Source organism: Seriola lalandi, unplaced genomic scaffold (genome assembly GCF_002814215.2).
Source record: "Seriola lalandi dorsalis isolate HSWRI2012SDOR001 ecotype SW California unplaced genomic scaffold, Sedor1 jcf7180002054130, whole genome shotgun sequence".
NCBI lineage: Eukaryota > Metazoa > Chordata > Actinopteri > Carangiformes > Carangidae > Seriola > Seriola lalandi.
The window spans coordinates 137,353-154,730 of record NW_019524683.1 but is presented as its reverse complement, the minus strand read 5'-3'; the positions used below and the strand labels follow the sequence as shown (position 1 = coordinate 154,730).

General features: G+C 42.7%; 1 protein-coding gene across 3 annotated transcripts in view; it reads left to right on the top strand.

Moving 5' to 3' along the window:
• The window catches only part of LOC111652964 (solute carrier family 12 member 7-like), a 21,486-nt gene extending 4,621 nt beyond the window's left edge, over window positions 1-16,865 (top strand). Inside the window, exons 2-27 of one of the 3 annotated variants that reach the window (XM_023403382.2) lie at window positions 1,802-1,893; window positions 2,180-2,308; window positions 6,840-6,986; window positions 8,288-8,342; window positions 8,663-8,793; window positions 8,888-9,012; window positions 9,110-9,214; window positions 9,320-9,531; window positions 9,643-9,810; window positions 9,958-10,056; window positions 10,417-10,474; window positions 10,584-10,758; window positions 11,101-11,219; window positions 11,308-11,406; window positions 11,541-11,660; window positions 11,773-11,877; window positions 12,181-12,349; window positions 12,572-12,767; window positions 12,977-13,146; window positions 13,244-13,375; window positions 13,484-13,591; window positions 13,811-13,912; window positions 14,799-14,959; window positions 15,068-15,082; window positions 15,214-15,347; window positions 15,638-16,865. In XM_023403382.2, the coding sequence (XP_023259150.1) occupies window positions 1,802-1,893; window positions 2,180-2,308; window positions 6,840-6,986; window positions 8,288-8,342; window positions 8,663-8,793; window positions 8,888-9,012; window positions 9,110-9,214; window positions 9,320-9,531; window positions 9,643-9,810; window positions 9,958-10,056; window positions 10,417-10,474; window positions 10,584-10,758; window positions 11,101-11,219; window positions 11,308-11,406; window positions 11,541-11,660; window positions 11,773-11,877; window positions 12,181-12,349; window positions 12,572-12,767; window positions 12,977-13,146; window positions 13,244-13,375; window positions 13,484-13,591; window positions 13,811-13,912; window positions 14,799-14,959; window positions 15,068-15,082; window positions 15,214-15,347; window positions 15,638-15,729 (3,218 nt within the window). In that variant the 3' untranslated portion in view covers window positions 15,730-16,865. Of the gene's footprint in view, window positions 1-1,801; window positions 1,894-2,179; window positions 2,309-4,160; window positions 4,392-6,839; window positions 6,987-8,287; window positions 8,343-8,662; window positions 8,794-8,887; window positions 9,013-9,109; window positions 9,215-9,319; window positions 9,532-9,642; window positions 9,811-9,957; window positions 10,057-10,416; window positions 10,475-10,583; window positions 10,759-11,100; window positions 11,220-11,307; window positions 11,407-11,540; window positions 11,661-11,772; window positions 11,878-12,180; window positions 12,350-12,571; window positions 12,768-12,976; window positions 13,147-13,243; window positions 13,376-13,483; window positions 13,592-13,810; window positions 13,913-14,798; window positions 14,960-15,067; window positions 15,083-15,213; window positions 15,348-15,637 lie in introns of those variants that run through there. The other 2 variants (XM_023403384.2, XM_023403383.2) reach the window with 2 other exon arrangements.
• Window positions 16,866-17,378: the final 513 nt, after the last annotated feature.

Below are 17,378 nucleotides of genomic sequence, written 5' to 3'. Positions count from 1 at the left end.
GAATCGGGACACAGCTTTTGTTTATCGTTTATTTCTATTCTATATCACCAGTATGTTCCTCAGTGTACAGTTCAGGAAACAAACATATATTCATTGTGACGACCTGCGGGGTGACAGGTGTGGTAGAAAATAGGATTTTGTCTGAATGTGCAGGAAGTTATCACAAGTTAAACTACTGTGTTCCTGACACTGTCACATCTTGTTCTTTTAGACTAACTCTACTTACATCATGGTGTGTCACAAGCAGAGATAGTGTTGAGACTATTTGAGCAAATAGAGGGTATAGACACATTGTCCTACTTCCCTATTTCCAGTGTTCAGTGTCTTAACGTTATTCTTATTCTCAGAACCGTTGACTCAGCAGCTGAGGATGGACAAAACGTGTCAGTTTGTTTAAACGACAGACAATCGGGCTCGGGTAAGAAAGACCAGCCATTGTAGACAAATGATTTTCCCATGCATGCTACGATTTATTTATCATCTTCACCGCGTCACATGCATCTACAGTGCACTAGGTTTTCTTTCTCTTCAGTGACCTCTGAACCACTGTTAGGCCTTGAGTTCAACAAGGCAATAAAGATGAGCTGACAGTGCGACCTAGTGTGATAATATACCATATCTAACAGGATGAGACCACTGCATGACGACCGGGGGCAAGACAAACCAAACTGTGAAGCAGTTTGAAAAGCACGTCTTGATGTTACTCTGTGCTGCTTTGTCTTTTTAAGAGTGCACAAGAGATGATTTTAGGAAAATGCTGAACTGTGAACAGAACCTTAATTTTTCCGCCGAAAATACTGAGAGTTTGTCTCTTGATTTCCCAGAAACAGCTGGATCTCAGAGAGGAAGCAGTAAGTTTGGATTATGGAGCGCTCCCCGTCCCTCAGGCGGAGAGAGGATGGTTTTACCGGTCCCAAACTTCATGCTGCTTTTACATACAGGCAAAAACAAAACTTACTAAATCAGATGAATGATGAGCATGGTATCTTTTGGCAGCACCCATATGAATTTTCAAATGAATAGCCCGCTTTAGCTAACGAGTTGTAAAGCGCACGCTGTCTGATGATAACAGGCAAAGAAAATCAAAGTCAAAACACTAGCACTGGTTCTGATCATGTTGTAGCTAATCTTATCCAGTGGACAAATCTCCATAAGAAAATATGGCTAATAATCACTTACAGCAGCTAGTTTGTCAACTACAATATATAATTTAATTTTTATTCATTTAAACATTTTAAATTAATCACCAACACTCAAAAGTGTAATTGTATTTACTGATAACACCAACAAATTTCAAGTTTGACAGAAGCTAATGAAAGGTAGCTAACTAGCTAATGACAGCTGTAACGTTAGCTTCACATGATGTGCTGCTTCGTAGTTCTTGGCTCTCTAGTTATTTGGTTCTATTTGGTGAATTGACAACATAATGTATGTTTGAACATTCAACAGGTAGTTTCCAACCATCTACTGCCAGTTATTTGCATTCAAAACATTATCTAACTTCCTTGCTAACTGCTAACTAGCATTGCCTCTGTGGGTGTGGCACTTTCTTATGCTGCTTTGATAATTGAATAACCAGCAGAGGGATGTTCGTGTCATAACCACTTTTACATGTCTTGTCCACTATCACTACCGCAACTACTACAACACTACAAGGGCTAATGCACCACTGCTAACAAGTCCTGCAGCTACAGCTGTTACAGATGCTACACAACAACAATCCCTGGTGATCCAGCCGCCTCTTGCCCTGTCAGTGGTACGTGTCTCACAGTACGGGTATTTTCCCTGTGTGTCCCACTAGGAGATGAGGATCAGAGAGAGTCCAGTCCATTCCTCAACTCAGACAATGATGGAGGACACTATTATGAAGGAAAGAACATGGCCCTGTTTGAGGTAAGACTAAAATGATAACTCTCCAGATGTACACTATTTATGAATATTAGAATATTTGATGCAAATCTATTGTCGAAGACCGATATATTTAAAGCAAATTCATTTTGCATAAGATCAATGGTACAGGAAGATTATATCATTACATTGTTTGAAATGAATGACTAATAACAGGTAAATTATTTTTAGTGGCTGGAAAATATTCTACATTAATATATAAAGCCAGTTCCAGAAATGTAAGATTTAAAAAACATTATATTTTCATTGATTTTCCTCTGCGTGTCTGCAGGAGGAAATGGACAGTAACCCCATGGTGTCATCTCTTCTCAACAAGTTGGCCAACTACACCAACCTGACCCAGGGTGTTCGTGAGCACGAGGAGGCCGAGGAGGACGGGGTCAGGAGGGTCACAGTCATGGTACAGACTTCTCTTACGAGCCTGAGGATGAATTTCGATGATATTTACAAACACAAGTTTGTAGATTTTTTTAAGGCGGCCTATGTTCTTGCTTTAGAGACCAATTCCTGCAGATTTTATGGCACTTGAAGGACCGGAAAGTCCAGAAAATTAAGTCCTGCACTGACATTTAACCCTTTAGAGTGCACGGTTTTGCTATAGTTGAACTTTTCACACTCACCTCCAGCAGATTTAGAGATTTCAGGTATGTCTCTTTTCAACTTCTCTTTTATTGTCTTTGTTTAAATGTGCATACCAGTATCACACTCTCTAAACTCAGCTTGCTTTTTGTTCAGCCGCTTCTTTGTTTAAAAAATTAAATAGTTAAACTGTAATGAAAAAAGGCCTTGATAATAACCGACAGTGTATGACCCAGTATGTGTTGTAGCAAAAATAATTTTTACAGTTTAAATACAGTCTGCTGCAGACTTTGATCTTTAGGATGATATCACAAGGAGATGAAGCAGTTCATAAACATATCTGAAGAATGGACTGTATTGTGAGGAAGAGATGTGCCGTTTGGTAAAACTCTTTCATCTTATGAGATTTATTATGAACTAATTTGTAGATTTTCAAGTCTTATCGCCTGTAGTGCAAAAGACACACAGTAAACTGCTAAGTCAGTGGGCTCCAGAAGAGTATCCTATACTTCTGTTGGCTGGTCCTGTGTCAGGACTGCTGCACAGCAAATACATACAACACCATATTGTATGTGATGACATGATTATATACTAATTACCATAATAGGTTAATTTGCAATTCGTATACCAAAAAAAGTACTTTACTTTTGGATGAACAGGAAATGATGTAATGCAGACTGACACCAAACCTTTTTACTAATAATGGAAATAAGACCAAGCTGAAAAAGTGGAAGCAAGTCCGAGGGTTAGAGAGAGAGAGAGAGAGAGAGAGAGAGAGAGAGAGAGAGAGAGGACAAAGGTAGTTTGACGCAGAACGAAACTATGACCTTTAAAAATCTATCCACATTGAAACAAGTGAGGTTCACTCACTAATTAATTACATAATGTCCTCTGTGGGCCCATATAACAGCAGTGCTGCTCACACATCACAAATATTGTTTCTTTGAGAGAACCTTGATAACTGCAGTTGTTATCAACCTTTGAACAAAGTCACAAGAGCAACTACATCTCCTTTGTGCTTCGCCCTGTGTGTGGTGTAAATAAATAGCTGCCTGGCGTGGGAAAAAACACCTGAAACCTCAAATACTTGATGAGTAATATTCATGTTAAGGTCGTGATTCTTTTTGCTGAAAGACAAAAGTACAGCTGTGAACTGAGAGGGTGTGTGTGGAGGAGGCCGGTCACCTTCATACGCTAGTTGGCTAGATTGAAAAACAAGGCCTCAGCTTGGCCCTCAGCCCGAGAGATCCAGACTTAGAAAAGTGGGTCTGTCTTTGAGCGCCGGCTGGAGGCGGAGAGTGGAGGTGGTTCCTGGCTGGCTGGGTCAGATAGTGTGAAAGAGTTTATACTGTATGTTATTATACAGTATAAAATCTTTTATGTGTGGGAATATTTGGTACGTCTCCATGTATCATCAGTGTCAGTTTCTCCCTGTCTCCAGTCTTTATGCTAAGCTAAGCTAACCTGCTGCTGTCAGACCATATGAAAAGCATTGAGAATACGCTCCAGCTACAGCAACACTTGCCTTCCCTGCAGTTTAGCTGTAGTTTTTAACACCCAGAGTCTTTGGTATAAAGACAGTGGGGACCTTGGACTGTGGCTCTGTATAGAAGCATTGATCATGTTTTACCCACACCCGCCCCCCTGAATGATAGCTGTGTTTTTTCTTGAAGAGCGCAAGGAGGGACATCTGAGGCTTGAGACTTAAAAAGAGCAAGACAGACAATGAAGCGACAGTGAGGGGGAGTAAACACTGAGTCAAGAAGAGGAGAAAAGACAGAGGAGAAAAAAGGGAGAAGATGTGGGAGATTTGGAAATCCACGTCAGGCGTGTCGCAGCATTTAGGCAGAGAGCTGAGTGCAGTGGAAACAGCCCCGGACAAAGTGTTTGTACCTAGAAAAATGGTAAGTACACTCTGGTTTTTTGGGGATAGAGGTAAACATATGTGTGCTTATGCAGTGTGATGCGTACTGAAAATATTATAGAAGACAGGGATGTTAATGAAGGAACTTGAGCACAATAATGTGACTTTACACCTAAAGCTGCTGTATATTGATAGAAAACACTTTACCTGAGCTATAGGTTAAGGTGGTACCAGTAGTATTTTTAAGTTAAGTTTGATTCATTCAAAAATCTTTTGCTTTCGGAAAGAAAGTGTAAAGATATTCACTGGACACATTCGGTTGAAATGAAATATATATTACCATTCTTAATATTATGAGAAAATCACTAGCGGTCAAATAATCTCTTCATGTTTTAATGAGACAAGGAGTGAAATTAAAATTTGCAGAGTCAGCTCATCAGTGAAACTGCTGATCTACTGTATGTTGAGCTTTTTGCTTTTTTTTTTTTTCTTGTCATGTTTGATTTCTTTTACTTGGGACTGTGCTAAGGTGCATCCACTAAAACAGAACAAAACAAAAAGAGTAAATAAATTTTACTTCTCCTAATTAATACCTTTTTGATCGATGATGCATTCCTACATAATCCAAACAACTGAGTAAGTAACAACTGACAGGCCAACATTTGTGCTGCGTAAAAACAGTTTAACTGTTTAAAGGAAGTTCTGATAGAGCAGGTTATAAAAGTTTGATGATGAAAGTCAAGCCAACTTACAAAATAAGGGCCCTCCAATATTAAAAAGCTTGTAAAATTAATGCAAATTAAGCCTTACTAGCACCATTATTACACTATCTACTGTGTCATTCACCATGTTTTAAAAATCATAAATATGATGAATACATGGTTATAAAAAAATATATTATTACACCTCAATACATGATAAAAGCACTGGTATTCTACATTAAAAAATAAGTTCACACTTTTCTAGTAAAGTATAAGTCTATCTTTATCATCATACGGACCGCCGGCCCATCCATGGGCCCAGTAGAAGGTTCTGGACTTGTTCTGACATAGTAAACCTTTAATATCAATATAAACAAGCTGTACCTCCTTAGATCGGTTAGAGTCTCTAGAATTCAAATATTAAGGTCATTTTGCGCTAAACATAAGCACATAAATATGATTTATAAATATCTACCAGCATTGTGTACCAGCAGAGTGTGGTGACTGCCTACCGTTTAGACGTGTAGAACTCCGATTCTCTCCGTTTCTCTGTTATTTGTATTCCTTTCGTCTGTAACGGTCCACAGGTCACAAAAATCAAAAAGGATCCTTATAAAAGTATTCCAGGTCGTTTACTTTGGACTTCTCACGGCTTGTTCTACGGCTGTTAGCGGCTCTGCTATTGTTTTTAGCTTTCTTGCTCCAAAATGGAGGCTTCCCTGTAAAGCTCCAATCAGATGGGGAAAACGGCGAGTGTAAGATGTAATGACGTGTTCTCCCTCGATAAAAAAAAAAGCAGTTTTTTTCCCCACAGCTTTTCTGGACTACTCTAGCTTGTAGATAGACGGCTTCCCTGACCAATCAGAGCAAACTACGGAGGGGCGGGCACTTCAGAGGCAGAGCCAATAGGCTGTGAGAGGTGTAAAAACAGCTGAGAGCAGGGATCAGATCTGTTTTGAACGGTCCTAAAAGGTTTCTTTGGCATCAAAATGCTTCAGTATGTTTTCTATTATTTCATATTAAAGAGTTAGAGCACATTTCTCCCAGTTTTCCTTTTAGAGAGGTTTATGGGCGCCAGTGAAAAAATGAACTATAAAGCTCTACTAAACTAAACTATTAGTCCTAGAGGCCTTGAAGTTTCACAGAGCAGTTTTTGATGAAGTATTGTGGAGCTTTTCATCATTCTTATATAAAGTAGATCCTGTTGGTTGTTATGTAATGTGACTTTTTTTTTAAGAGGCGAGGACGGAAAAATACAAAAAAAATACCATGTATGAGCTGATGTAGTTTAGGTTGGGTTGTAGTCACATGCAAAACAAGCACATTTTCAAAAACTAGAATATGCTACCTTTCAAATGAGGTGCATTTTTGCCTTACAGTTCTTCTGTCATAAGCTTATTACATTTACTTATGCAAATGGTTGCAAATTAGGTTTAAAACAGGTGGGTGCCAAGAGGATACTCCCCTGCTCATATGTACATTCAAAGAGTTATTACAGTATGTGTGTGTGTGTTTGTGTGTGTGTGTCATCTTCCCTCTGCCCATACGTCATGCTGCTAGCCACTCTCACCTCTTCAGTAAAGGCAAAATGCTAAAATTATATATCATGGTGCAGGTTTGATCATATGCATCAAATCCCTCATAGTGGCTTTCCCGTGGTGGGAAAAGCATGGACACACGCAGGAGGGTTTCATTGATGACGTCCTCCCCTTTTATCTTTCCCTCCCCTGCTTATTCTCACTGATTCTCACTTGTGTGCAAATCTATGTGTGTTTACCCATCTCCAGGTCCCCCAGATGGGAACCTTCATCGGAGTGTACCTGCCCTGCATGCAGAACATCCTGGGTGTCATCCTCTTCCTGCGTCTCACCTGGATCGTCGGCACAGCAGGAATCCTGGGATCCTTCGCCATCGTCTCCATGTGCTGCGTCTGTGTGAGTAATTTATAAATCCAACAGTTAAAAATACTGACTTCCTGACGGTGATGCCGTGTTATACTAGTTCGTTTATTAGGATGCCCCCAGAGCTAATGCCGTGAAATCACTGGCCACAGCAAACTAAAGAGAAAGAGAAAAAAATCTCAGAGCAAGATGAATCATCTTTTGTTCATTCATTCGTTGTTTTCTTGAAATATCTGGTATTTATTTTAAAAACATAACTTGGTGAAGAGCCCCATCATGTAAAATACAGTAGATCTGAGGAGAGTTGTCCGAGCTCTACGTGGTAAGAGATAACCTAAACTCGCCTGTCTGGTCAGACACTTATTTTCGCTTCTCAAAATATGGTTTCTTGACATTTAAGACACTGAGAATGATCAGTAACATGAAAGGCAGCACCCAAAAACCCAACATCACACGGCCATGTAAATATTAGGTTTCAGCTCAGTTGAACAGCTAACAGTGCAACTGCTATGAGCGGACACAGCTGGTGACACGAAGCATGACTCTCTCGTAAAATAGTTGTTAAAATAAGTCGCGATTTCATGTGGTTTAGTAATAAATAGACCTTCTATTTAAATAAAAGAGGCAGACACATTTGATTCCTCCCTATTATATTATACAGTGTTCTCTACAATTTCTTCCATCATTCTTATCCTCATTCATTTTGAGCTTGTAATATTTCTATATATAAGTCATTATAAAAAAATAAAAACAGTATTTGGCATTAATGAGACTGTGAAAGATTAATGTTTGTTGAAACTATATTCCAAATCATTCTATAAATGCTCGAACTGAACAATGGCTGAGGTTGAGTCTGAGATTTACAGCAAAGCAAACAAACTGGAGGCCAATCAATACGCCCTCCTGTGTGTGTTGATTAGCGACGGAGAGCAGCAGAAAATCTGAGTCTCATTTACAACCCCAGTTCATACGGTGTAGCTCCAGCTGGCCAAACAGAGAGTTGACTGTTTGAAGCGTTTGAACTTAAATGCTCCGCACTCATGTGATGTGAATCTGCTCACAACACTCCTCTACAATACACGGTTGAAGTTCTGCACACACCTTAGCCAAACACATTTAAACTCGGTCTGAGCCTTAACTTCCTGACTCATGTCTTCGTGTGTTGCTTCAATATATCGTGATGTCATCTGTTTCGTGAAGCGCCCCGGTCTCTCCTGCAGCATGAAAAACACAGTATCAGAAACACAGACATTTTGAAAACAGTGTTCTTCTTGCAAAAATAATACAACACAACCTCTGTCGTCTCTACATCTGTCCTCTTTCTCCGCTCGCAGACTTTGCTCACAGCCATATCAATGAGCGCCATAGCGACCAATGGAGTTGTTCCAGGTACGTTATGAAATGTTGCATTTACTATTTGTCTTTATTTTCCATAATTTATCTGCAGCCAGCAAAGTAATGCATACTTTGCAATGCAGTGCAACAACCTTATTAAACTTTACCCTTTCCACAAAGATTGGATAAAAATACAGATTATTTGAGTATTCATGAAAGAATTAAGGAATGATACAGGATCTACGTTGTTGTGTAAAGCAGGGGTCATGAGGTAACCCCAAAAAGACAAACATGTAGAAAACTATGAAAAATAAAGTTTAAAAGCCAAGCAATGAATTTGGTGGCAGTCTAACTGAGATTCTGTTTCTCCGAAGCCGGCGGCTCGTACTACATGATCTCCAGATCTTTGGGTCCGGAGTTTGGAGGCGCAGTGGGACTCTGTTTCTACCTGGGGACCACCTTCGCCGGATCCTTGTACATACTGGGAACCATAGAGATTCTGCTGGTATGTTACCACTCAAACAGAGACGAGGACATCTGTAGCTACTGATCAACGACACGTTCACTCTCTTTTTTTCCCCTGTCTCCCCCACCGCCAGACGTACATTGTCCCGACAGCCACGATATTTAAAGAAGGCGATAACGCAGCAATGCTCAACAATATGCGCGTCTATGGCACGTGCTGCTTGGTGATAATGGCGCTGGTAGTGTTTGTAGGGGTGAAGTAAGTTTACACACACATAAACACACACACACACAGCAACACACACAACAACACACAACACACACACACTCACATCTGTTGCCCCTCCTCTCTGCAGGTACGTGAACAAACTGGCTCTGGTGTTTCTGACCTGTGTGGTTCTGTCTATCATGGCCACTTACGCCGGAGCAATCAAGACGCTCATCCAACCGCCTGAGTTCAAGTGAGTTACCAACAGACAAATGACCATTTCTCACTGAGCACTGACACAAACAACTGTTCACACTCACATTCAAACCTCTCTCTCTCTCTCTCTCTCTCTCTACAGCGTCTGTTTGTTGGGGAACCGCTCCCTGAAGAACGAAAAGTTTGAAACGTGCGCAAAGACGGAGGATGTGAAAAACCTCACGGTGACCACCGAGCTCTGGCCCCTCTTCTGCAACAGTAACCACAGCAACGCCACCTGCGACGAGTACTTCTCCTTAAACAACCTGACGGAAATACAGGCCATACCTGGGCTTCGGAGCGGAGTTATCAAAGGTGAGAGGGACGACGGGAAGTGATTCTGAGCCAAAGTCCAGGAGAGACTGCGAGCTAGAGGCCAGGACCTGACGATGAGCTGATGATGCTTTTCCTCTGTCTTGCTTTTAGACAACCTGTGGGGCAACTACGGTCCAGCTGGTATGTTCATAGAGAAGGAAAACCAGCCTTCAGCACCGGAGCAGGAACCCACCAAAGATGTCCATAGGCCGTACGTCTTCAATGACATCACCACCTACTTCACTCTGCTGGTGGGAATCTACTTCCCCTCCGTCACAGGTAGATGAAGCAGCACGGCGGCTCCGCCAAAGACCAAAGAGACGTCACAATGTAAAGCACACTGATATTATTCGAGAGGTTTTCATTGTGCTTAATCTGGTCTGTGTGTGTGTGTGTGTGTGCGTGTGTGTGTGTGTTTTATTTCAGGTATAATGGCTGGTTCTAACAGGTCAGGTGATCTCAGAGACGCCCAGAGGTCGATCCCAATAGGAACCATCATGGCTATTCTCACCACCTCTTTCATCTGTATCCTCCGGACTCTGTCATAGTGTGTGTGTGTGTGTGTGTGTGTGTCTTAGTGTTTAGCACATTTATATACAGTATAAACCAGTTTCAGAAGCGTGTGCATGGTTATCCTTCTGTGGAAGATTGTGATTGACAGATTCTGTGTTGGGATGTCAAAGGTCGGGCTGTTACTGGCTGTGAAACAGGAAGTAGAGCGGGTTCTAAAGCGTCCTTGGCCGAGATACTGAATCTCTAAATTACCCCCCGATGTGTGAGTGAGGCAGAAAGGCGCTGGATGTGGCTTGAGGTGTAAAGCGCTCTAAGTGGTCTTCAAGACTAGAGTGTCAGTATTGAGTATTTCCACCTTAACTCCACGGTCAGACATCTCCTTTGTGGTGCTGTTTGGAGCCTGTATTGAGGGAGTGGTGCTGAGAGACAAGTACGTGCGTTCGTAATTGAATTATGGTTCGGTTGGAGTCTTTCATTTCCACGCTGTAGCAGAACATGGGTGAACTGTTTGGTGGCTGTAACGTCTGTGGGTGTTTCAGGTTTGGTTACTCAGTGAAGAAGAACCCGGTGATTGGTATTCTGGCCTGGCCGTCACCCTGGGTGATCGTGATCGGCTCCTTTTTCTCCTGCTGCGGGGCGGGGCTCCAGAGCCTCACCGGCGCCCCCCGGCTGTTGCAGGCCATCGCTCGGGACGGCATCATCCCGTTCCTGCAGGTCGGTGTTACAGAGATCCGTCAAGCATCATGCACAACACAAGAACTTAGGACTTTGTCCAACGATTCATGTCAACAGCAATAACTTCTTCAAAAGGTTTTGCCCACGTTTATTTGCCAGATTTATAGGTGTGCTGGAGGGTTCAACTGCTAACTAGTAAAGTAATTTACATCCATCCAGATATAGATTAAGGAGCTCATGACATTAATTTCAGACATTTTGCAGCTTAAAAATATGGAACTGTGTGTGGCAGTTACAGTGAACTTTGACCTTGATGATGAGACGTTAATGTAATAGCCCACTACACAGACTGTTCTTCCTCTGCATCTGTAACTTGCTCAGGTCTTTGGTCACGGGAAGACGAACGGTGAACCCACCTGGGCTCTGCTGCTGACGGTCGGGATCTGCGAGATAGGAATCCTCATCGCTTCTCTGGACGACGTGGCCCCCATCCTGTCCATGTACGCTGCTGCACTTTCTGCACCACATGCTAATTGCCTGTTCGTTTTCCGCCTGTAATTAAAATTCCCTCTTTCTCATCGGTGCCAGGTTCTTCCTCATGTGCTACCTGTTCGTCAACCTGGCCTGCGCTGTGCAGACTTTGCTCCGAACGCCCAACTGGAGGCCGCGCTTCAAGTTCTATCACTGGTAAGAAAAGCCTCCAACCAGACTGTGTCGCCTCTACTCACGTGTTGTGATCAATAAACAACCAACAGTCTGTGTGTGTGTGTGTGTGTGTGTGTGTGTGTGTGTGTGTGTGTGTGTGTGTGTTCATCCTGCAGGACCCTGTCCTTCTTAGGGATGAGTCTGTGTCTCTCCCTTATGTTTGTCTCCTCCTGGTACTACGCCCTGGTTGCCATGGTGATAGCTGGATGTATCTACAAGTACATTGAGTACAGAGGGTGAGTCCGAGGGCGTTTTCAGGAGAAGAGATCAGTTCAAAGTTGCTTTTAAAGCCTCCATTAGTGAGCGGTGGGGAGTGAGACTTCCTGACTTGGACCTGTCCGGTTGCAGGGCAGTGAAGGAGTGGGGAGACGGTATCCGAGGCCTGTCTTTGAATGCAGCGCGGTACGCTCTCATCCGGCTGGAGGAAGCACCGCCGCACACCAAAAACTGGAGGTGAGCGTGTATGTGTGCTGTGTTTTAAAACAACAAAAAACTTTCTCTGACATGCTATAAAGCAGTAGTTGCAGTCTCATTGTCTGTATCAGTTAATCTGTTCACTATTTCCTTGATTAATCAATAACTTCAAACATTTGGAATATAATATCTCAAAAATAGAGACAAATACTTCCAACCAAACCAACCAAAATCTAATGGTATTCATTCTAAATCCTATCACTTAAGTATGTAAGAAATCCATGTTTTCATTTTTGTCTTCTTCTTCTTCTTCTTCTTCTTCTACTAATTCTCTCTCCTCAGGCCTCAGCTGTTGGTGCTGTGTAAGCTGAACTCGGACCTGGCGGTGAAACACCCTCGTCTCCTGTCATTCACCACACAGCTCAAAGCGGGGAAGGGACTGACCATCGTCTGCTCGGTCCTGGAGGGAACCTACATGACCCGGGGGAACGACGCCAAGACCGGAGAGCAGGTTTGTTCTTGGGTCAGCTGGGTCAGTCCTCTGTAGGATCCTCCGGGGGTTTAAAGTCTACGACTATATCCCGACATTCACCGGGTAGAGAGGAGGGAGCAGCAGATGGAGAGGTGTTTAATACAGATCATCTGTGTGTGTGTGTGTGTGTGTGTGTGTGTGTGTGTTTAACATAATACAATCGAATGCACCAACCTCGCCGCTCCGTTCGCTCCCCTGCAGAACTTGAAAGCTGCCATGGCCGCAGAGCGAACCAAGGGTTTCTCCCATGTGGTGGTTTCATCCAACCTGCGGGACGGTTTCTCTCTGCTCATCCAGTCAGCAGGACTGGGAGGAATGAAACACAATGCCGTCCTGATGGCCTGGCCAGCAGGGTGGAAACAAGCCCGGGACTCCTCTGCAAGGAGGAATTTCATAGGTAAATCACTTTATTGTGGTGAGAAAAGACAATTCAAATAAATTGTCACATGAAAATATAATAATTCCAGACATTATACCCACATTTGAATTTATTTTACAAGACAAAATGATGGATTTTAATCTCTTTTTTTTATACCAACTTCATCAGAAATGGTTGGTAAATTTGCTCTGTTTAATGTTTTCCACATTTCATCTCTTTCCCTCCAGAAACGGTGAGAGAGACGACGTCGGCACATCAGGCTCTGCTGGTTGCTAAGAACATTGACCACTTCCCTAGCAACCAGGAGCGTCTGAAACAGGGAAACATTGACGTGTGGTGGATCGTACACGATGGGGGATTGCTCATGCTGCTGCCATTTTTACTTAGTCAGCACAAGGTGCGTTTGTTGTCTCAACTGTATTTTCCTTTTTCCTGTTTAATTATTTATTAACAAAGGCAACACATTTGGACTCAATATCAATAATAATCTGTAGGTGTGGAGGAAGTGCAACATGCGAATCTTCACGGTGGCTCAGATGGACGACAACTCCATCCAGATGAAGAAAGATCTCCAGATGTTTCTCTACCATCTACGGCTGGATGCAGTGGTGGAGGTGGTGGAAATGGTTAGTCCCGTCTGATTCTAATTCATCATGAAAGTTAATTGATTGTCAAGATGACGACGTAAATGTACGACTGCGTTATTAAAAACCGCTCCGTGTGTGTCGCTCCAGCACGACAGCGATATCTCAGCCTTCACCTACGAGAAGACGCTGGTGATGGAGCAGAGGTCTCAGATGCTCAAACAGATGCAGCTGTCTCGCACTGAGAGGGAGAGAGAGGTACAGTGACTCATTTCCTGATGTGTTTATACGAGCTGTGATGCGATGTGTTCAAACAGACATTTCCAAAATGCAAAAACGGATGAAATGCAGAGATGCTTTGACAAACTGTATACAGGAAGTGTAGCGTGACTCCTCATGGTTCTTTTCATGCTGTTGTTGACCTTTCAACTCTTCCCCCCTTCCGAACCCTGCGCTGTGATTGGACGACGGGCTCAGATTCAGAGCATCACAGACGTATCACGTGGCTCCATAAAGAGGAAGAAGTCGTCGCGCATTGATGCCCCGCCCCTCAACATGCTGTGCATACCAGAGGATGAGGTAGCCACGGTATCCATGGCGTTATCGCTCCATCCTCTTTTGTTTTACATCACGCCATCCTTCCTCATCATCATAATCCATCCGCGCCGTCAACAGAAGCTGAACTCAGAGGTTTAATGTTCAGCCTCGCGGTTCATCTTCTGAGGATGGCACCGTCTTCATCCCTCTGTCTTCCACTGTGCTGTAGCTGCTGCTGTTAAACACAAACCAACAACTGCCACTAGAGGAAGACAAAGTCCTCGCTGAGCGCCTGCAGGATTTCTGTCTGCAGCTGTGTTTTAATTTGAAAATCTTCCTGCCCCTTCTCTGCACGGAGACTGATTATGGATCGGTTTCAACAAAGTGGACAAAAGTGATATAGTATTGTTTGGATTTGCATTTTGTCTCTTGATGCTGATTTCAGATACAGTTTTGCACCAAACAGCTGGATCACTAAACTTTAAATACGAGGTGAAAGAAGAAATACGCAGCTGCCTGGATGAAGCTCGTCGCTCTTCACCTCGGTCCACACCGTCTAGACTGAAGCTTCCTAATTTCCACTGCTTCTTTTGTTTTACAGGACGCTTCTTAGTCTGAATTTGCTGATTAACGATTCTACAAAGACAGTGTGTGTGTGTGTGTGTGTGTGTGTGTGTGTGTGTGTTTCTGTTTTCATTTCAAACCTGCATTCACTTTCATCACCAGCCTGCCTCTCACCTGACGGCTCTCACAACATCCAAAAATGATATTGTATTTTTACACATAGCGTTTGTTGCCTGAATGACATGTTAACATGTAAAAACTTGAGCTTCACCTTGAGAGACTCAGTGGTTTGATCATGAGAAGAGAATCAGGATGAACGATACGACCAAACTGTCTCTGTGTCCTCTCACCTGTCCTTTGTCAGGCCCAGCTGATCCACGACCGCAACACGGCCTCTCACTCCACAATGAACGACAAAGCCACGCCGGATCGCGTCCACATGACCTGGACCAAAGACAAACTGATCAACGAGAGGAACAGACAGAGAGAGGCCATGGCAGTTAAAGACATGTTTAATATGAAACCGTACGTAGATCCAGCTCAACTATAAAACTACGTAAAGACACATGACGATTAAACTCAAACTATTTTAGCATTAATGTTAATGTTTGTTTTTTTGCTCCCTTCCTCCAGTGAGTGGGAGAATCTGTAAGTCACTTTACCTTCTCACTTTTTGTTTGCATGTGCATGATGATGCATGCTCAGCAGTTCAGTCTGCATGCGTGTCAGTGCTGCATGTCACTGCTGTCATTTTAACACCTCTCTGGTTTTCCACGTAGCAACCAGTCCAACGTGCGGAGGATGCACACGGCTGTGAAGCTCAATGAGGTGGTCGTCAAGAAATCCTGTAATTCGGACCTGGTCCTGCTCAACATGCCCGGACCACCGAAGAACAAGAAAGGAGACGAGAACTGTATCCTTTAAACTAATCAGCTGCTCATTTAGTCAACGGGGAACTCGCTCTGTCAATCAGGCAATAAAATGTTGGCATTTTAAAAGGATATTAAAGAATAAATTTGGGAACTATACTTAAGCAAGAGCCACGTTAGCTTAGATTAGCATAAAGACTGGAAACACAGCTGACCGTGTTTAATCGTTAATTTTTTTTTTTAAAACTGAGATTCATCCACTCTTTTTTAAAATAAATCTTCCAGCATGTCTCTACAGTGTGCAGCACGTCCTTAACCAGACTGCGTCTCTCAGATATGGAGTTTTTGGAGGTTCTGATGGAAGGATTAGATCGCGTCCTGTTGGTCCGCGGAGGAGGTCGGGAGGTCATCACCATCTACTCTTAGCACCGGTTTGGTCCTAACGGGTTCAGACACTGGAGGGGAAACAGCGGGAACCCGGACAGAGGAGGACATGGCTTCGAGGTGGGACGTGGAACGAAGACGTCTGAAAGTACAGGACAAACCTCCTCACTCTGTCCGGACAAAAGAAACTTGAGTGCTGCCTAACATTTTGTAGGAGGACTTTAGTCGCTGTGAAGGACCCCCCACATCTCTACACTGGAAGACGCTGCCGTCTGCGAACCGAGTTCAACATGTTATATTTCTTCATTTCTTCTTTTTCTTTTTGGAAGAGAGAACACTCACGACAACTTGTAGTTAAACTGTTAGCATTGCATAGCTTTTCGGAGCTAGCAGCAAGCCCATTGGTTTCAATGAGGAACGCTGACGTAGCTACGCTGTCTTTATTTCAGTGCCACTGAGGAAACATTTCAACGACTGACTTTTGGACGAGAGAAGAGTTGAACGTGTTTTTAAGTCATTATATTTCTTTTTATAGAATATCGTGTTTGCCTCACGTCACTGCAAATAACATTAGAATAAACTAAATGTTTAGCATTGATTAGAATCAATAGTTAGGATTGTGTTGAACACTGCTCGCCTGTCTTAATGTCAGAGACAGCGTCAGTGAGACATGTGTGATCAAAAAGGACGAGGATGTTGTGTGTGTATGTCCCTGTAAATGGACTGAACATTAAAGTCTGATGTGACGGAATCAGATGAACAGAAGAGGACAGGTTCCTTTACATCATGTCTTTACAAACATATATGATGAAACTGGACTTTCTCCTAGAGCCTTCCAGACATATTGAAATGAGTGTTTTAGCTCATCTGGCGTCCATTAGGAGACGGTCTGCGGTGTCAAAGTCCAACCCGCTCTCCCGCCACAACCTCCTTCCCAAGATATTTGCTGCAGAATAAGAACATGCTAATACCTGTATCCTTCTGTTTCTGTGCACTACTGTGATTTCTACAAACACCAGTTTGATGAACATACAGTCGGTTGTTTTACGTGTAAGTCATTTAAACGCAACGCTATCAAGTGTGTTATTTTCCAGCCCCAGTTTGTGCCTCTGATGTGTTTCCGTTACAGCTTCACATCCAGTTCTCTGACAAATAAAAACCCTTCAAGGTTCGAAAAATGCAGACGCTCGTTTAACAACTGACCTGTTTATCAGCTTAGGACTGTTCTGCTGATGCAGGTGACCCCAAATGAAAAGTAAAGTAACATCAGTTCTAAACGAATATTTCACATTTCTGTCAGATGTTTAATTAGTCGTTGATACTTTCAGATTTATTATTGTGTAAAAAAAAAAGGTTGTTCCAGGTTTGTGGAGGGAGTTTAACCATTTAACAGCTGAACGAAGACAACACCACACACACTTTCCTAAAAACAACAACAACAACATCAAATGAAGAAGTGTCGGAGTCGCACACTTTTACCAAACAGAAACTGTATTTCCACAGATTCTTGGAGGGACAAAAAAAACGTTTTAAAAGTGTTTTTATTTAGATTTTACTAGACTAGTTTTTTCTTCACAACCAGCAGATGCATTACTTTAAAAAACATGGTTTTTAAATTGGGAGTTGCTGCTGCTTTTAGTTCAGTTTGAACAGCTGATGTGAAAACAAGATTATATCACTGTGTCCATCTG